Source organism: Mustelus asterias, chromosome 4 (assembly GCF_964213995.1).
Source record: "Mustelus asterias chromosome 4, sMusAst1.hap1.1, whole genome shotgun sequence".
Classification (NCBI taxonomy): domain Eukaryota; kingdom Metazoa; phylum Chordata; class Chondrichthyes; order Carcharhiniformes; family Triakidae; genus Mustelus; species Mustelus asterias.
Genome location: NC_135804.1, coordinates 46161239 through 46180187, shown reverse-complemented (window position 1 = coordinate 46180187; position 18949 = coordinate 46161239). Strand labels below are relative to the sequence as shown.

At 45.2% G+C, this 18949-nt stretch overlaps 1 protein-coding gene across 2 annotated transcripts in view; it reads left to right on the top strand.

Annotated features, from left to right (window-relative positions):
* Positions 1–18949, top strand: part of dpep2 (dipeptidase 2) — a 67657-nt gene that overhangs the window by 33301 nt on the left and 15407 nt on the right. For both annotated transcript variants that reach the window (XM_078210923.1, XM_078210924.1), the window contains exons 7-10: positions 1781–1957; positions 4154–4238; positions 6326–6401; positions 6482–6617. In XM_078210923.1, coding sequence (XP_078067049.1) covers positions 1781–1957; positions 4154–4238; positions 6326–6401; positions 6482–6617 — 474 coding nt within the window. The remainder of the gene's footprint in view (positions 1–1780; positions 1958–4153; positions 4239–6325; positions 6402–6481; positions 6618–18949) is intronic.

Here is an 18949-nt window from a genome sequence, read left to right as displayed (position 1 = left end):
GCCCCACAAATGAACAAAAACAAATACTCAGTCCTCCCCCCACAACCTTAGGCCACATCGGAAGTACAGCCAGGAGGTCAGATAAGATTGATTTCTTTTTTCTGTTACTGTGTTGTGAACTGATACGGGGACGTGTCAGCAGTTTAACAATCTACTTACATTTGCTTCAAAAGAAAGTACTTGGCATCAACTGAATGTATCATGGCAATTAAACAACTGTAAGTGCAAAGCTGTGTAGTATAGTGATTCTGCTTCCCTACGATTGGGTAAGCTAATGGTGCTATTATTGGCCTGTGGATTGTCATTTTTTGTTTATATTATTCTAGGGTCATGGGTTCAGGAAATAGGGCGTGTAAGTTTGGATTCACTGAAGATTTGTCATAATTGTTACACTGGGAAAAAATAATCACTCTTCTTGATGTACTAAATTTAAAAAGAGAACTGAGGAACTGGGTGGCACGATGCATTTGGGAAAAAAAAGGACTTGGAAAAATAACATCATTTACAAGTCCTTGACCTTCCTGAAGTGTCGTCACTGTTGTAATGAAGGAAACATAATGGAAAATTTGTGCACAGCAAACTTCCACGTGGAACATAATGAGTGAAAATGACGAGTTTATCACTTACGCAGGTATTGACTGAGGGATAAATATTGGCCAGGACAGCAGGAAAAGCAGGAATCAGTGAGTAACACGGGGGTGGGAATTTCCTCTGAGCTTCTCCCGGCCTCATGCGGTAACGTTGGTACAAGTGCAACAAAACTTCTATTTACGCTGTTAAACCTGGGATTTGATGCCAGCTTACTTGTGCCGGGCCAGCTATTAGAACCAAGTCGTTTATTCTTCTGGCTTTCCGAAAGGGGATATGTTAGGGTTGGGTGGCAGACGGTTAAAGTCATCGGCTCTTGTTGGAAATCGCGCCATTGAATCGTTCGTACCCACCTGAGAGGATTAGACACATGCACCTCCATGAGGTTCTGATCCAGCCCAGATTGCTATGTCTAGTGACTGTGGAAGTTCTATCTGAAATGAGTTTGGGTAGCCTTTGTCCAGTTCTTACTGGGAAAGAGCCGATCGCACTAATTAGCAACTTCATTCAGATAGGCTGAAGGATCATTGGTGGTGCAACTATAAAACTGTCATATTGAAAGAGGAAAGAATGGCCACCTGATTTTGGGGTAGAGCTGTATGCTATATTCAGCTCTGTATATAGGACGGCATGGTGGCACAGTGGTTAGCATTGCTGCCTCACAGCGCCAGGGACCCGGGTTCGATTCCCGGCTTGGGTCACTGTCTGTGTGGAGTTTGCACATTCTCCCCGTTTCTGCGTGGGTTTCCTCCAGGTGCTCCGGCTTCCTCCCACAGTCCAAAGATGTGCAGGTTAGATGGATTGGCCATGCTAAATTGCCACTTAGTGTCAGGGGGACTAGCTAGGGTAAATGCATGGGGTTATGGGGATAGGGCGTGGGTTGGATTGTGGTTGGTGCTGACTAGACGGGCTGAATGGCCTCCCTTTGCACTGTAGGATTCTATGATTCTATCTCTAGCTGGTGTATACTTGGTCTGGGAACACTTGACGCATGAACTGGAAAGTGTTTCATTCTCATTAGCACTTAATGAGCAATGAGAGAATAAGTTAACATTTTTAAAAAGTTGAAAGCAATCCATTTTTCTTTAATCTAATGTCAGTTAAGCACTTTAGTTCTAACAGCAGTTTTATATGCGAGCTTTCAATGAAAGGTACGGCACTAAACTTTGTAATTGCAATGTTGAATTTTCAGGAGGTTGTGTGGGAGATGAATCGATTGGGAATGATAATAGATCTGTCACACACCGCCGCTGACACAGCCAAAGCTGTCCTTCAGATCTCCAAGGCACCGGTTATATTCAGCCATTCCTCTGCCTATGCCATCTGCAAGCATCCCCGGAATGTTCCAGATGAGCTTCTTAGGATGATTGTAAGCAATTTAAACTCAACTCTGGTCTGTGCTTCTTTTTATAGAACACATTAAATGATAAATTACTGATCTATATCATAGCCTTCCAGGAGCAGTGATGTCCATTGACACAGGAGAATCTACCATTGTGTCACAATGGTGGGGGTCAGTGTTAAATATTATGCAATGCAGTGCAGCAAAACTGTTAATTCTGTTTACACTGGGCGGCATGGTAGCACAGTGGTTAGCATTGCTGTTTCACAGCGCCAGGGACCCGGGTTCGATTCCCGGCTTGGGTCACTGTCTGTGTGGAGTTTGCACATTCTCCTCTTGTCTGTGTGGGTTTCCTCCGGGTGCTCCGGTTTCCTCCCACAGTCCAAAGATGTGCGGGTTAGGTTGATTGGCCATGCTAAAATTGCCCCTTAGTGTCCTGAGATGCGTAGGTTAGAGGGATTAGTGGGTAAAATATGTAGGGATATGGGGGTAGGGCCTGGGTGGGATTGTGGTCGGTGCAGACTCGATGGGCCGAATGGCCTCTTTCTGCACTGTAGGGTTTCTATGATTTCTATGTTAAACATGGGATTTTGTCACAATTCGTTTGTGTTGGACCAGATACTAGAGCCAAGCCATTTATTCTTCTGATGTTACGAAATGTGGGTACATTGGTGTTGGGTGGAAGATGGTTAGAGTCAGTGGGCTGGATTTTACCATGTCCCCACCTGACGTGTTTTTGAGGGACGTGGGGGCATGTAATATACACCTTCCCGCCCACCTGTCAACGCACCCGCATAACACAGTGGGTGGGCGGGTGGGCACAGACATTGGCAGCCTGCCAGTCATATTTAAATACATAATTGAGGGTCAATTAGCAAGCCAACCGGCCCTGATAATCTGCTGCCCATGCTATAAAGCGATTGGCGTGGATAGTTAGCCGGGAACGGGCAGGCCATTTTGTAAACCGTTTTTAAAAGGGAAGGAAGGGGAATCACTACCTTTGGGGGTTGTCCTTTGTGCACTGGGGAACAGATGCCCTCAGGTAGAACTATCCCCCCCACTTTTCTTCCTACATGCCTGCTCTCTAAAACACACCACCACCACCCCCCCCCCCCCCTCCACCCCCGCCCACCACCCCTCCCCAACACTATCCAATAAATATCCTGCACATAGCTTGCTCTGGGATCCATTGCCCCTTCTCCTTGGGCCTACTCACAGTCCTGGCAGCAATCACTCCTGTGTCCCTGGCTCTGCTGCTGGGACGGCTGACTGGCTAATAGCTCCTGAGAGTGGGACATCCTCCCTCAGCAAAGGGCAGAGATACCACTGGGCAATTTAGCCTGCCCACTCTGTTTTATGGCTATGGAGTGGGTCAGAGTACACTGGAGTCATAACAGCACAGAAGACAGACATCCTGCCCATTGAATGTGTAGTAGCTCTCTGTAGAGCAACCCAGTCAATCCCATTCCCCTAACTATATTCCCATAGCCCTGAAAGATTACTTTGCCCAAATGCCTATCTAATTTTCTTTTGTAATCAATCATCTCCTGCTCCCACCAATCACAGAGGCTCTAAGCCATTATCGCTCACCGCAAAAAAAGCTTTTTCCTCATATCACTCCTTATCTCTTGCCCAAAATCTTAAATCAGTGTCTGCTCATCATTCTACTATCAGCTAATGAGTACAGTTTTTCTCTGAATGACTTATCTAAACCTGTCATCAGACCTTTCCTCAACTCCCAACAAGGACAGCCCCAGCTTCTCCAACCTAACCTTGGAGTTAAAATCCTTTATCCCTGGAACCATCTTGGTAAATCTCCTCTGCACCCACTGAAGGACCCTCACATCCCCCACAAAGCACAATCAGGTTTCAGTCAATTTGTACTCCAATGTACTGTGTCACAGAGGAGAAGAATATGTTTCTGCGCTGCCACGTCCCCACACGGTGAGTTCCTGATCTCAGCAGTGATATCAAAAAGAAAATACCAAACAGAAGTCAATAAACCCTTCTAATTGAATGAGGAAACATGCGAGGAATCATCCAGGCTGTTTCTCCTTTAATGACAAGTTAAAATAAAGTATTGGCAGAAGCCTGGAACCGGGTGATCTGTCTGATCTCTGAGCCAGAGACTAGAGAGGAAGATCTGAAGATTAGATGGAAAATAACTACAGCTTTAAAACTAAGGTTAAATTAAATGATTTTCTTTTCCACATTTTGTTTCAGAAGAGGACCAGGGGCCTTGTGATGGTGAACTTCTACCCTGGCTTTGTATCCTGTCAGAAGATTTCCAATATTTCTATAGTTGCAGGTAAATGATTTGAACAGTTGTATTGGGATAAAGGAATCATGTTAGGCTGACCTGCCCCTTTTAATAGGGATAAAATCTTTAATGTTTTGATACTTTCAACCAAATTTTTTTTAAAAAATGCCTTTTGATTAAATAATTTTACTTTGCACTTGTACACAAAATGTTTCAGGGTGGTAATGCGGTTTGGGGATGTGGAGGAAAGCAATGTTGAAAGCCACATCCTTGAAAGATTAGGACAGAGCTTCTCTTGCTTATGCGTTGATAAGTTTTTTTTAATCAAGTGAATATGAATTAAGTCCCTGATCAGATAGGAAACCATAGTTTGAGAGATTGATACAGAATGCAATGAACAGCTCAGGAATATGTAAACCAGCACAGAATAGATAGAAACACAGGGTGGAATTTTCCGAGCTTTAGGCAGAGTTTCACAGTGGGCGGGAAAACCAGTGCGGAAGCCGGAATCTTACCTCTCTTACCGGCAGGATTTGCTGTTTCTACTGCAGTGAACGGAGATCTGGCTGGCCACCAAATTCTCCATCCTCGCTGCAATGGGAATGGGGTGTGAACGGGTGGTAAGATCACACCCGGAGGGTGGAATTTTACCACCTTGCCCGCCCGAGGCTCGTAAGATCCTCCCGAGGCCAACGGGCAAGCGAGGCGGTAGAATTCTGGCCAGAGTGTTTAAAAAAATCAGGGCGCCCTTTAAAAGATAAAATAGAAACATCCTCCCTCCTGCCGTTGGAACACCCGGGGCAGTACCAGGGACCACCCTGGGAGGTTTACTCACCTGCATGTCTCTGATGGGATCTGCTCACCAGGTGCACGTCGTGCGGGACCTGATCATCATCCAAATGGGGATCCCAACGTTCAACGTCGGCATCCCCATTATGTCATTGGCGGGGGGGGCGGGGTCAATCAGAATGGGGAATCCCACTGGCATTTTGGGAATCCCGGGGGATTTCCCGTTCCTGGTCCCGTGCCCCTCTCCCCGAAAATGGGAGCAGGTTATCTGCCTTCCCCCCTTCCCCTTTCCCCATAGAAATATTTAGGAAATTGCTGTAAAAGAGTTATCCGTCTAAACCCAGCTTCTAAAGAAACATTAACATGCCTCAGGTATGAGGCCTCGGCAGCTCAAATGCCATGAAAGATAAATGATGGACTGTAATGAATGATTGGGACCATCTCTGCTTTGCTGAGATAAGTAGGGAGCAGAGCTTTAAGCAGCAACTGACACTTACAGAGCTTCCATCCTTATAGAGCTGTAAATACGCTGAAACTTCCGGCACGGTAGCACAGTGGTTAGCACTGCTGCTTCACAGCTCCAGGGACCTGGGTTCGATTCCCGGCTTGGGTCACTGTCTGTGTGGAGTTTGCACATTCTCCTCGTGTCTGCGTGGGTTTCCTCCGGGTGCTCCGGTTTCCTCCCACAGTCCAAAGATGTGCGGGTTAGGTTGATTGGCCATGCTAACATTGCCCCTTCGTGTCCTGAGATGTGTAGGTTAGAGGGATTAGTGGGTAAATATGTAGGGACATGGGGGTAGGGCCTGGGTGGGATTGTGGTCGGTGCAGACTCGATGGGCCGATTGGCCTCTTTCTGCACTGTAGGGTTTCTATGATTTTCTATGAAATCAACCACAAGAGTATATCACCACATCTGACATTATCGTCTCTGCCTCAATAAAGCTAACTGGATGGGTATTTGGAAAGAGAGTTTATGAAAGTGTTGGTGGTGGTGGGGGGGGGGGGGGGGGGGGCTGGTGGGGGGGGGGTGGAGGTAGGGGTGGAGGTAGGGTGGGGGTTTAACTGGACTTGAGGAGCCAGCAATGGGCTGAACGGTTTCCTACTGTGCTGTAAGTTATTTTAAGTTCAAAATCCATTGTACAGCTTAAACCAACACAAGCAAAATAAAAATCTGAATCTCAACAATTGACATAAAACAGCATGTATTTGTGTTTAAAAGAATTTTTAATTGATATTGATTCCTTTGCATGAACAAGCTGAATTTTGAACCTCACTGAGGGTAAAACTAGGAGCATATTGAAGTTTCTTGTTGGAGTCGGTGTTACAATTTGCACCTGCTGTTACAGATCATTTCGACCACATTAAGAAGATTGCTGGTATTGAGTCGATTGGAATTGGTGCAGATTATGATGGGGCCGTTGGGTTTGTATACAGTGTTATTCCAAATGTTACTTCTTTTGATATGTTGCCCAATATTTCCTGACATTTGTGGTGGGTTGCAGGTCCCCACAGGGTCTAGAAGATGTATCAAAATATCCTGCACTAATTGAGGAACTGCTGAGGCGCAACTGGATGGAAGGAGAGTTAAAAGCTGTACTACGAAACAACTTTCTCCGGGTGTTCCGCGAAGTTGAAGAGGTAAGAAAGCTAAGTAGGAGAGGTTGGCTGGGTATGTGTTACACTATTGCCACTGTGTTTGGGTTAGTTAAGTGGTTAGCGCTGCCGCCTCATGGGACACAAGTTCAATTCTGGCCTTGGGTGACTGTCTGTATGGAGTCTACATGTTCTCCCCGTGTCTGTATGGGTTTCCTCCGGGTGCTCCGGTTTCCTCCCACATTCCAAAGATGTGCAGGTTAGGTTGATTGGCCATGCTCAATTGCCCAAAGTGATCCAAGATGTGTAGGTTAGGGGGATTAGCGGGGTAAATATGTGGGGTTACGGGGATTGGGTAGAGGGTTGGGCCTGGATAAGATACTCTGTCAGAGGTTGGTGCAGACTCAATGGGCCGAATGGCCTCCTTGTGCACTGTGGGGATTCTATGAAATCTATGAATTAAAAATGAGGCAGGTGTCAATAGTCAGAGTTCCTCTGGAGAAAATATTGGGAGTAAACCTCAACAATGAAAACAATCCTTTCCCCCCCCCCCCCCCCGCAACCTCTCTCTTCCACTCCCCCATCCCAATCCCCCAAATATATGATTGTGATTAAGGTAGCAATGTGTGTTAGTATATCTGTGCTCTGTGTAATGGGACAGGAGCTGCAGTCTCAGCCATATCAGTGAATGAATGAAGTCATTTTCTTTCAAATTTTCATCGCGAGGTGGTATTTTCAGCTGCGTAGTGGCAGCCTCATGTCAGGCAGTGAGACATAACAAATATTTACTTGTGAAAGGAAATAACTAAAATGATGGGATAGAAATAACACATCACTTTCAATCCACACAGGAAGTATTCTCTATTTGGCCCCGTCTGTATAGACATCCATCAAGCTGGGAACGCCAGCCACATTCATCAATAGAACCAAGGCAAAATTCACACTCAGTTATTTACGATTAAGAATATGAGGAAGGATCCAAAGTAAAAGGTTACCCACTAGCAACATTTTAAGATGGGAGGTCAACATTTTTCTGGGAACATAGCTCCAGGCCCATTGAAATGATCTTGGCTCATGCTTCATTGGAAGGAAGCTGGGCAGCATGAGAAGGTTAGAATGGGCCAAATGGCCTCTTTTGACACTGTAGGGATTCTATGATTCTATGAAGGATTATTTTACATTTATAAATTTGGTCCGGAATTCTCCCAGAACAATTCTAAGTGCCGGATTCGCTGGAAAACTGGAGTAATTCTGGTTGTTTTTTTCAGTGGGAGCTCAGAGAAGAATCTCCCACATTCTGTGCACTGCAGAGACCACCAACCTGAGTATCATTATAAAACAGTGAGCGAGGCCTATTCCCACTGGAGAGGCTGGCAGCATAGGGCTGATCAGGCCACTGCGCATGTGCCAGACCGTCAGTGCTGAGATCAGCGCATGCGCAGTAGCCCTGCACTGCCGGCCTCCTGATTGCCGGCCAACCCTGTGATCCTCGCAACACCCCCCCCCCCCCGCCCCCCCCTCACCCCGCCACCCAACGGCCTGATTGCTGGTCCCCCTGACCATCTCCGGGCCAGGCCCGAACCCCCACCCCCGGCCTTACAAAATAATGGTTGGAATGCGAGACTTTACAGGTAATCAAGTCTTCAAGATACAGACAATGTGAGTGGAGAGAGGGTTAAGCACAGGTTAAAGAGATGTGTATTGCCTCCAGCCGGGACAAATAGTGAGATGTTGCAAGCCCAGGCAAGTTAGTGAGATTTTGCAAGCCCTTGCAAAATCTCACTAACTGTTCTGTCTGGAGACAATACACATCTCTTTAACCTGTGCTTAACCCTCTCTCCACTCACATTGTCTGTACTTTTGAGACTTGATTACCTGTAAAGACTCGCATTCCAACCATTATTTTGTAAATTGAGTTTGTGTCTTTATATGCCCTGTTTGTGAACTGAAATCCCACTCACCTGATGAAGAAGCAGCGCTCCGAAAACTAGTGGCTTTTGCTACCAAATAAACCTGTTGGACTTTAACCTGGTGTTGTGAGACTTCTTGCTGTGTTTACCCCAGTCCAACACTGGCATCTCCACATCAAAGTGCCAATGCCCAGGGGCCAGAGGGCACCCTTCCCACCGCTCAACCCTCTGGGGTGGCCTCAATTGCCCGCCCTTCACTCCAGCGGCGTTGGGTCACGAGCTCCCCAAAAGTGGGGAGCTACTGTAAAACCCGCTGGAGTGAAATACTCCTGGCGGGGCAGAAGAGGCTAGTGGGCCTGGAGACTTCAGTCCTGGGCCCGCTAATGGCATTGAAACGACATTGAAATTAACATTTGCTTCATAAATGCGGCTCCCCGCCGATTTCCGGCACCGATGCAACGCTGCCGGAAATCTGGCGCTGGGAGACGTTATCAGGGTGAGAACGTATGCATGAATCCCACACATCAGCTGCTGTGAGATTCTCCCATCCCGCTGCGCTAAAAAATGAGTGCAGTGGGCTGGGAGAATCGCCTTCCCTTTGCTGTGGCCCTAACTGGAATTATTTTATACTCAGTCGAAATGAGTGAAATGTCCCCTTTGCAAGTGGGCAGTTTTTAAAAAGGGGAAATTAATTCAATTCCTTTTTTCTCCTCATAATAGTTTCTTTGTTGCTACCGGGAGAAACACATTTTTAAAATGAAGAGAAATAATTAAGTGATAACGAGGGAATAGTTTTCAATAACATTAAGGAAAACATCCCTCCCCTTCCTTTGATCAAAAGCCCATATTCATTATGAACTCTAAAATACCAGAGAAAAGCACCAAATAAAGTCAAAAATGAAAGTTCTTCCAGGTAAGGTGGAAAATAATACCAGAAATTTCCTCCCTGAAAATGAATATTCCGTCTTCAATACCTGAAGATTTTGGGTTTTGGTTTGCTCTGATATGAGTGAAGGAATGCTACATAAAGCTACATGAATTTATACAGCACAAAAAGGCCGTTTGGCGCAATTGGTCTATGTTGTACTCTTTGCATTCTTTATCTAACCCTATCAGCATAACCTTTGGTCGCTTCCCCCTCTCATGTGTTTATTCAGCTTCCTCTTAAATATGCTTCGCCATTCAGCTTAACTGCAGCTAAAGATGGTGAGTTCCACATTCTGACTACCCTCTGGGTCAAGAATTCTCAATTCTCCATTTGATTTATTGCCTGGTTATGCATACATTTCAATGACAGCTCCATTTCCCACTGCACTTGCAGTACTCTCCCACAGCCGACTTACATTCAATGTTGTTTCTGAGTACTTAGCTTTTTAGGACGCTGTTAATGAACTTCAGCTTGTTTTCACCCAGAGGGTGATGAATGTGTGGAATTCACTACCACAGAATGTAGTTGAGGCCGAGACATCTGATTTCAAGAAAAAATTAGATATAGCCCTTGGGGCTAAACGGATCAAGGGGTATGGGGGGAAGGGGGAATCAGGATGTTGAATTTGATGATCAGCCATGATCAAAATGAATGGCGGAGAAGGATTGAAGGGCCGGATGGCCTATTCCTGCTTCTAGTTTCTATGTTTCTATGCTGCATTGTATGCTGGCCGAATCCATTCTGGGCAATTTTAGTCTTTTAGACAGTTCTTCCTATGGTGTTAATGGACTGTTATCATGGTAAGAACATTTCAGGCAATTGGAAAGTTCTATAAAATTTGATAGAAATCTGCACTTGAAATCTGCCTGAAGCATTTAAATGGCTGCACTCTATTCTCCTGATACTATTCAAGGTATTATTCCGAGCAGGTCACATCGGCCAGCTAGCTGTCAATGATTTTTACTTAGCGCTCGTGTGACGATTAATCAAAGGAAGCTGAAGCAATGGCAATTTTCCATTACTACCAGAGATAAGAAATCAGAGGATGTGGTAATCCAAACAAATAAGTATTACAATCCACAACGAAGAACTCGGTAATATTATTCACAGAAATAAAAAGGATTCACAGCACGCAAGACATCTGTTATGCACACAGCTAACGGTTAATGCCAGAAGGGAAACTTGAAACAGCTGCCTGCTGCTATATCTCTTGCAATTTGGTACAATGTGAGGAAAGGTTTGAAATCCAGATTTGGGTGTCCTAGACGTTTTGTGATGATTTTAAATTAAATAAATTGGGCATTAAAATAAATGACAATAAACAAAACAGGAAGTACACTTAACTAAGACAATGACTATACACAGTATCACTAATGTTACACAGTTCTAAACTATCTTTCTTTCACTACCTTTAGAGCAAAGGTTTCCATAACACCATACAGATTTTAAAACTATAAGAATCCAGTAACACCAGGCAGTTATATCTCTTTGGAGTTGCTACTGAGATAGAACAAACAGCTGGCTTTTCAAAACAGGCTTTCTTCACGGACACTGTTTGTGGGGAAATACACGGCTATTGGTTGAGGTCTAAATAACAGCTTCCCTTGCATAGATTTAATCATCTCCTTATATCCTGTTTTCCATTTGGATCTTCCTTTATTGAGCTAACGGGCAAAATCTTCCATATTTTTTCTCTCAGTGCTGGCTTTGGTGAGAAAACGGGTGTGCAGCTCCCAGATTTTCTCATCAGGTAATGCAGAACTTATAGTTAAAAAAATGCTGCAGACAGCTCTAACCTGTAAGAAAAAAAATCATCTCCCACCGCAACCCCCCCCCCCCCCCCCACCCCCCACAGATAAGGGGAAACGTGGAAACCCACCCCATGGATAAGGGCACCGACCCAATTGAGTTCCCCAGAGGAGGCCCCCTGACCCTGGCCCCATGGGGGCAGTGCCAGGATGCCGCGGGTAGTGCCAGGGTAATGCCCAGGAATGTTCCTTTCCCTCCCCTGGGAGCTTTACTTACCTGTGCGTCCCCAGCGGGTTCCCTTTGCCTGGTTCATGTTTTGCAAAGGCTGTTGTAAACTCTGCTGTCATGACATCCACGCCAGTGAGGGGGAATTCCTAATGTGGGGGGAATATACGGCAGGGAAGCCCTCCAATTCAATTATAGGTCATGGAAATAATGGGAACTTCGCTATGTCACTGGCGAGGGATGGGGAAATCAGAAAACTAGATCTCGCTGCCGAGATTCTTGCTTCAGTGGTCTTGCGGGATTTTCCACCGGCGTTACCATTTTCCTGCATGGTGAACGTCAGCAAAAAATCCCAGCCAACATCTTCAGAAGTCAAACTTAATTACCTTCATCTGTTAATTCTATCTTTTAGAGTACAAATGCAAATGCTTTATGATCCTCCCTTCATACCTTGCCCCTTCCTTTGAACCTTTACTACTTTAGTCAAATCCCTTCATGTTATATTCCCCCATTGTTATCAACTTGCCTTAGGTAAATATCTGTCTGCAGTGCTGCCAAACTCATCAATATATCTAAGGCAGTGGTTCCATTAACATAACCAAGCTGTCCCTAACCCACGCAACTTACATTTTCCCACAGTTTTAAAAATATATAGCAAGCAGACAATATTCCAATTTCTTGCATATTCCTGATATTTACATTTCACCACTATTTTCCTGAGAAATCATAGAAGCTGTAAGATAAAATTGCTGTGATTTACTAAACAGTCATTTAGGCTGTATTAAAAATACATTTCCCCCAAGTTCCTCTGATGGCTTAGTTGGTTAAGGCAGTCGGAAGTTGACCGTGAAGATTAAACAGGTGCTATGTCTAATTACAATCACCAGGGAAAGGGTGGGTACTGAGAAAACTCTTAGAACTAAAAGTTGACAAGTCCCTAGGTCCTGGTGCACTTCATCCTTGAGTCTTAAAGGAAGTGGCTGCTGAGTTAGTGGACACATTGGTTTTAATTTTCCAAAGTTCCCTGGATTCTGGAACAGTCCGATCAGATTAGAAAACAATGTTTTCAAGAAAGGAGACGGGCAGAAAGCAGGAAGCTACAGGCCAGTTAGCTTCATATATGTTGTAGGAAAATCACGAATCTATTATTAAGGAAGTTACAGCAGCTACCTTAGAAAATCTCAATGCAATCCAACAGAGTCAATGTTGTTCTATGAAAGGGAAATCGTGTTTGACAAAGTTATCAGAGTCCTTTCAGGAAGTAACTAACAACGTGGATAAAGGGGAACCTGCAGTTGTGTTGGTACTTCGATTTTCAGAAAGCTTTTGACCAAGGTTCTGCTTCAAAGATTACAAAATAACATAAGAGGTCATGATGTAAGGGGTAACATATTAACATGGATAAAAGATTGGTCAGCTAACAGGAAACAGAGAATGGGTATAAATGGGCCATTTTCAAGTTGGCACAATGTTAACATGTGGAGTGCCACATGGATCAGTGCCGGGGCCTCAACTATTTACAATTTATATCAATGTTAAATTTCCCGATGACACATAGTAGGTAGAAAAGTAAACTGTTTAGAAGACGCAGGGGTTTGCAAAGAGACATGGATATTAAGAGAGTGGGCAAAAAATTGGCAGATGGAGTATAATGTGGGAAAATGTGAACTTGTCCACTTTGTCAAGAAGACTGAAAAAGCAGCAAATTATTTAAATGGAGAGAGATTGCAGAACTCTGAGGGAGAGAGGGATTTGGGTGTTTTTTTTATTCATTCGACATGGGCGTCGCTGGCTGGCCTGCATTTATTGCCCAAACTCGAGTTGCCCTTGAGAAGGTGGTGGTGAGCTGCCCTCTTGAAACATTAACACAGCTGAGTGGCTTGCTAGGCTGTTTCAAAGGGCACTTGAGAGTCAACCACATTGCTGCGGCTCTGGAGTCACATGTAGGCCAGACCAGGTAGGCAGATTTCCTTCCCTGACATTAGTGATGGGTTTTTCCCAACAATCACCAATGGTTTCATGGTCATCAGTAGATTCTTAGGCCGGAATTTTACCACCCCGTCTGCCCGGATTAGAGTGGGTGAGGGACGGACAATGGAAAGGTCCGTTGACCTCGAGCGAGATTTTACAGTTTCGGGTCGAGAAAGGCTGTAAACTCCCGCTCTAAATTCCAGATTTTTTAAATTGAATTCTAATTGTACCATCTGCTGTGCTGGGATTTGAATCCAGGTCCCCAGAACATTGGCTGAGTTTCTCGATTAATAGCCTAGCGATAATACCACTAGGCCATTGCCTCCCACTAGTACATAAATCACAAAAAGTTAGTATGCAGATTCGGCAACTGAATGGAATATAAAATTCGTGAAGTTTTTGCTACAGTTGCATAGGGTATTGGTGAAACCACATCTGGACCACTGGTCTCCTTTGGTCTCCTTATTTAAGAAAGGACATCATTGCATCGGAAGCAGTTCAGAGAAGGTTCACTTGATGGATTCCTGGGATAAGAGGATTATGAGGAAAGGGTGGAAAGATTGAACCTGGAGGCAGCATGGTGGCACAGTAGTTAGCACTGCTGCCTCACGGTGCCAGGGACCTGGGTTTCCTACAGTTTTAAAATATATAGCAAGCAGACAATATTCCAATTTCTTTCATATTCCTGTTATTTTCATTTCACCACTGGCCTTGGGTAGCATTTAAATATGCATAGCCCATTCAAATCTCAGCGCATGCAATTCACCAGCCTTCGAGCTAGGCATGATAACAGCGAGAATCACTGCTAGTCTCCACTGGTGAAGACCTGTTGCGATGGTTATGTCGGGGGCTTGGGGGCTATTGAAGCCCCTGGGTGGTCTGCCCAACTGGCACATCAGCAGTGCCCACTTGGCACAGCGGTGGTGGTGGCAGTTGACACTACACAGCCTGGTGGTGTCAGTTGGGTACTGTCAGTGCGTCAGTTGGGTACTGCCAGTGCACCAGTTGAGTACTGTCAGCGTGCCAGTTGAGTGCTGTCAATGTGCTAGTTGGACACCGCCAGTATGCCATGGGCAGTGCCAAGGGAGTGGGCCTGAGTGGGGGGCCATGATAGGTGATCTACGCAGGAGGGGGTGGCCTGATGGGTGGTCTTGATGGGGGGAGCATGCTGGGGTGTTTGGTGGGGGGGGGGACGGGGGACATATCAGGGGTCTTAATGGGGGGGCATGTTGGGGGTCTTGATCGGGGGGGCATGTCAGGGGTTTGGATGGGGGGGTGGGCATGTCAAAGGTCAGGAGGGGGACACATCAGTTGGGTCTCGAGGCCGATGACCTGTGTTGGGGAATGGGTGGAGGAACATGCCACCAGCGATGGGTGGGGCCCCAATGTCCATGGGGTGAGAGAGGGGTCTCCCAATGCACTCTGAGATCGGGGCGCCCTTGAGAAATGGTGCCCGAGCGCTCAGAAACCGGGCTCACCGGCATATTTAAGCTCCGTCCCCCACCCCCTTGGTGCTGACATGAAACTCCCAACTCTCGAAAACAGTGACTGAGTGTGGGAGGATTGCAGTGCGGAGCGTACCTGAGAGGCCGGCCAGAATCGCTCCTTTATCCTCACTGTTATGACACTTAGAAATGTTTTGGGAGAATCTTCCCCATGATATCCATTTCTCTCTCCTCAGATGCTGCCTTATCTCCTCAGCATCTACCCTTCTATTTTTATTTGGACTATGGACCCTTGAGAACAGCTGTGAAGTAGCTGGTTGCACAAAATAGAAAATAGACAAATAGCAATTCCACATTGATGCGTGATTGATCACTCGGGAGGCTGGATCGTACCCGGGAAATAAAGGCTTTTATTAGTAACAAGAATGGAGCATACTATATAACAATACAATCCCAGACTAAAGGGTCACCAGGCAGTGCAGTGACCTTTATACTCCTACAGGTATGCAGAGCCAACCGGAGTGTACCACAGAACAATACCAACAGGTAGAACACCTCAACCCTAACCCCAACAGTGACAACAGCAACATATGTACAAATACCCATAGTGCTAACCATCTATGGTTCAGTACCCATAGTGGTAACCATCTATGGTTCACCACACACATCTATTAATTCATGCAGAATGGCTTTAATGGGGAATTTAAAATTTCATTTAGATTGGGATAAACAGTCCAGTACAAGTCAGAAAGTTAGTGGATTTCTCGAATGTACCCGGAATACCTTTCTGCAAAAATTGGGGGATGATAACGTTGTGATACTTTATTGGTCTTGTAATCCAGAGGGCCAGACTAATGCTCTGGAAATGTGAGTTCAGATCTCACCATGGCAGCTGGAGGCATTTACATTGAATGAATTAATAAATGTGGAATTAATGATCAACAATGGTCATGAAACTACCAGATTGTGGTTAAAAATCTGTCTGGTTCACTAAAGACCCTCAAGGGAGAAAATCTGTCAAATTAGGTAGAATAGAACCATGATTTTGTGGCAATTCAACTACTCCGATATTAATTAAACAAAAGAGATGGGTAAAGGGGATAAGGAAATGTATCACAATGTGTAGAGAAAACTCCTTTTGACTTGATTTTGACTTGATTTGATTTGATTTGATTTATTGTTGTCACATGTATTGGGATCCAGTGAAAAGTATTGTTTCTTGTGTGCTATACAGACAAAACATACTGTTCATAGAGTTCATAAAGCGGCACCATAGCACAGTGCTGCCTCACAGCGCCAGGGACCCGGGTTTGATTCCCGGCTTGGATCACCGTCTGCGGAGTCTGCAAGTTCTCCCCGTGTCTGCATGGGTTTCTCCAGCTGCTCCGGTTTCCTCTCACAGTCCAAAAGACGTGCCGGTTAGGTGCATTGGCCATGCTAAATTCTCCCTCAATGTACCCGAACAGGTGCTGGAGCGTGACGATTTTCACAGTAACTTCATTGCCTACTTGTGACACTAATAAATAAACTTAAATATAAGGGAGAAGGAAAAGAGAGGGTGCAGAATGTAGTGTTACAGGCATAGCTAGGGTTTAGAGAAAGATCAACTTAATACGAGGTGGGTCCATTCAAAAGTCTGATGGCAGCAGGGAAGAAGCTGTTCTTGAGTTGATTGGTACGTGTCCTCAGACTTTTGTATCTTTTCCCCGACGGAAGAAGGTGGAAGAGAGAATGTCTGGGGTGCGTGGGGTCATTGATTACGCTGGCTGCTTTTTCGCGGCAGTGGGAAGTGTAGATGGAGTCAGTGGATGGGAGGCTGGTTTGCTTAGTGGATTGGGCTTTGTTCATGACCCTTTGTAGTTTCTTGCGGTCTTGTCAGAGCAGGAGCCATACCAAGATGTGATACATCCTGAAAGGATGCTTTCTATGGTGCATCTGTAAAAATTTCCTTTCTCAACCAAAGTGTAAAAAGCCCATCATGGGAAGATTCACTATTGAATCTAGTGCTAGGAATGAACCAGAGCAGTTAAGAGAAGTAAAAGTAGGGGAACGCCTAGGAAATAGTGACGATAATATAAAGCACTGGAAGATGACAATGGAAAAGGATATGGGTTTGACAAAACCAGGGTAATTGAGAAAAGATGATGTTGTGGGGATGAGCATAGAATCTGGGAAAATAAAAACAGGCAACTACATTGGCAAAGAACAAATAGACCAACAATGGGAAATATTGTAAAAAGATGTCTGTAATACAGGAAATATATATTCCACTAAAAGGAAAGAACAAACTAAATACTAATGAGCTTCTAGTGAAGAATAAGGACATAAACGAACAATTGAGTTTGAAGAAAGAGACATGCATTAAATATACAGGCAGGAGAGGAACACATTGTGGTGGACCTCAGTTGTGCCTTTGTCCTATATGGACCACCATTGTGTGTTTGTCATACCTGGACACATCCCCTTCCAGTTTGGGTCCTCCCCTCAGCACCTAGTATAAAGGTGGCTGTCTCCTCCCCCTTGTTCAGTCCAGGTTGGTTACATGTTGGGATCTGCTCCTGATTCTGTTGTGAATAAAAGCCTACACTTATATTGGCATATCGGTAGTCTTTCGCCTTATTGATAGCGCATCACACATGAAGTAAGAGAATACAAAGAGATTAGGAGAGAAGGCAAAGAGGAATTAAGAAGCACGCACTTAGTTTCAGTTTCAACTCTTTTAGCTATCACAATGACTTGACATTTTATTAAATACTGTACAGTGCAGGGTAAGCTACCAGTCACCCAGGTTAATGATATCCCTGATCTCCAGTAGCTAGCTGAACCATATGGCCCTGTATCTGCTGGCCCTCTAGCCAGCCTCTGCTCTTCTGCTTGCTCAGCCAGGTCACCAACTCCAAGTTACCCTCAGGACAGGGCTGTGGCCTTGGTTTGGTGTATGGTCATGCCCTTGAAGTGGTGCAGGCCATCTGAGTGGTGAGACACATCTTGGAGCCAGTCAGGCTGGCACAGTGGAGTTAATCAGGGAGGTTGCTCGGACCCAGGCTGGTGTCCACCACCAGGTCCCAGAGCAAACCACAACCAAAATCCTGGAACTCACTCCCTAACAGCACTCTAGGTGTACCTACACCTCAGGGATTGCAGCAGTTCAGGAAGGTAGCTCGCCAGATGTTATCCCAGTTTTCTGACTCAAAAAAACACTCCCAGCTCAGGTATGTTCGATCTCTCTTCTTAAATGTAAGTATTATGTCATCTATCTGCCGGCTCTCTGGCACTACACCTTTTGTTTAACTAATGATTAAGTAGATGTAGTAATGCCCCTGCTATCTCTAAGATGGTGTCGGAGCGAGGTGACTTCTTGCAAGCTGTGCCCAGCATACCTTCTAATTCTATCTTTTACTCTCGTTCCTACAATTCAATTACCTCCAGCTTTAGCTAGTAGATGTGCAGTAATAACCCCACCACACTAAATCAAAAATCGAGGTTATGGCAGTGGGAAACGTTCAGGAAAGTTCCCGCTTTTCAAATGGCTCCAAAATGAAAACGTAATTAAAATGTATTCTAAATGGGATATCTGTATCCATGCTGTAATGCAGGAAGTGCAAACTCCCACAAACAATGTGATAATGATCAGATAACCTGTTTTTGAAATGTTGAATGAGGGCTGAATATAGTCACCTTGGTTCTTTTCCATCCACCCAAGCAGACAGATGGGATCTCAGTTTCATGTTTGATCCAAAAGATAGCAACTTCCAAACCCACAACCGCGACCATCTAGAATGACAAGGGCAGCAAACACATGGGGACACCACCACCTGCCAGTTCCCCTCCGAGCCACACACCATCCTGGAAATGTATCACCGTTCCTTCACTGTCGCTGGGTCAAAATCCTGGAACTCACTCCCTAACAGCACTCTGGGTGTACCTACACCTCAGGGATTGCAGCAGTTCGGGAAGGTAGCTCACCACCATCTTCTTAGGGATGGGCAATAAACTCTGGCATAGACAGTGATGTCCACCTCCCACAAATGAATTTTTAAAAAACCTCCAACAGTGCAACGCTCTGCAGCGCACTGCACTGGAGCATCAGCCACAGTTTTTGCTTAAGCTTGGGGTGGGACCTTGCGACAGAGAGGCAAGAATGTGATT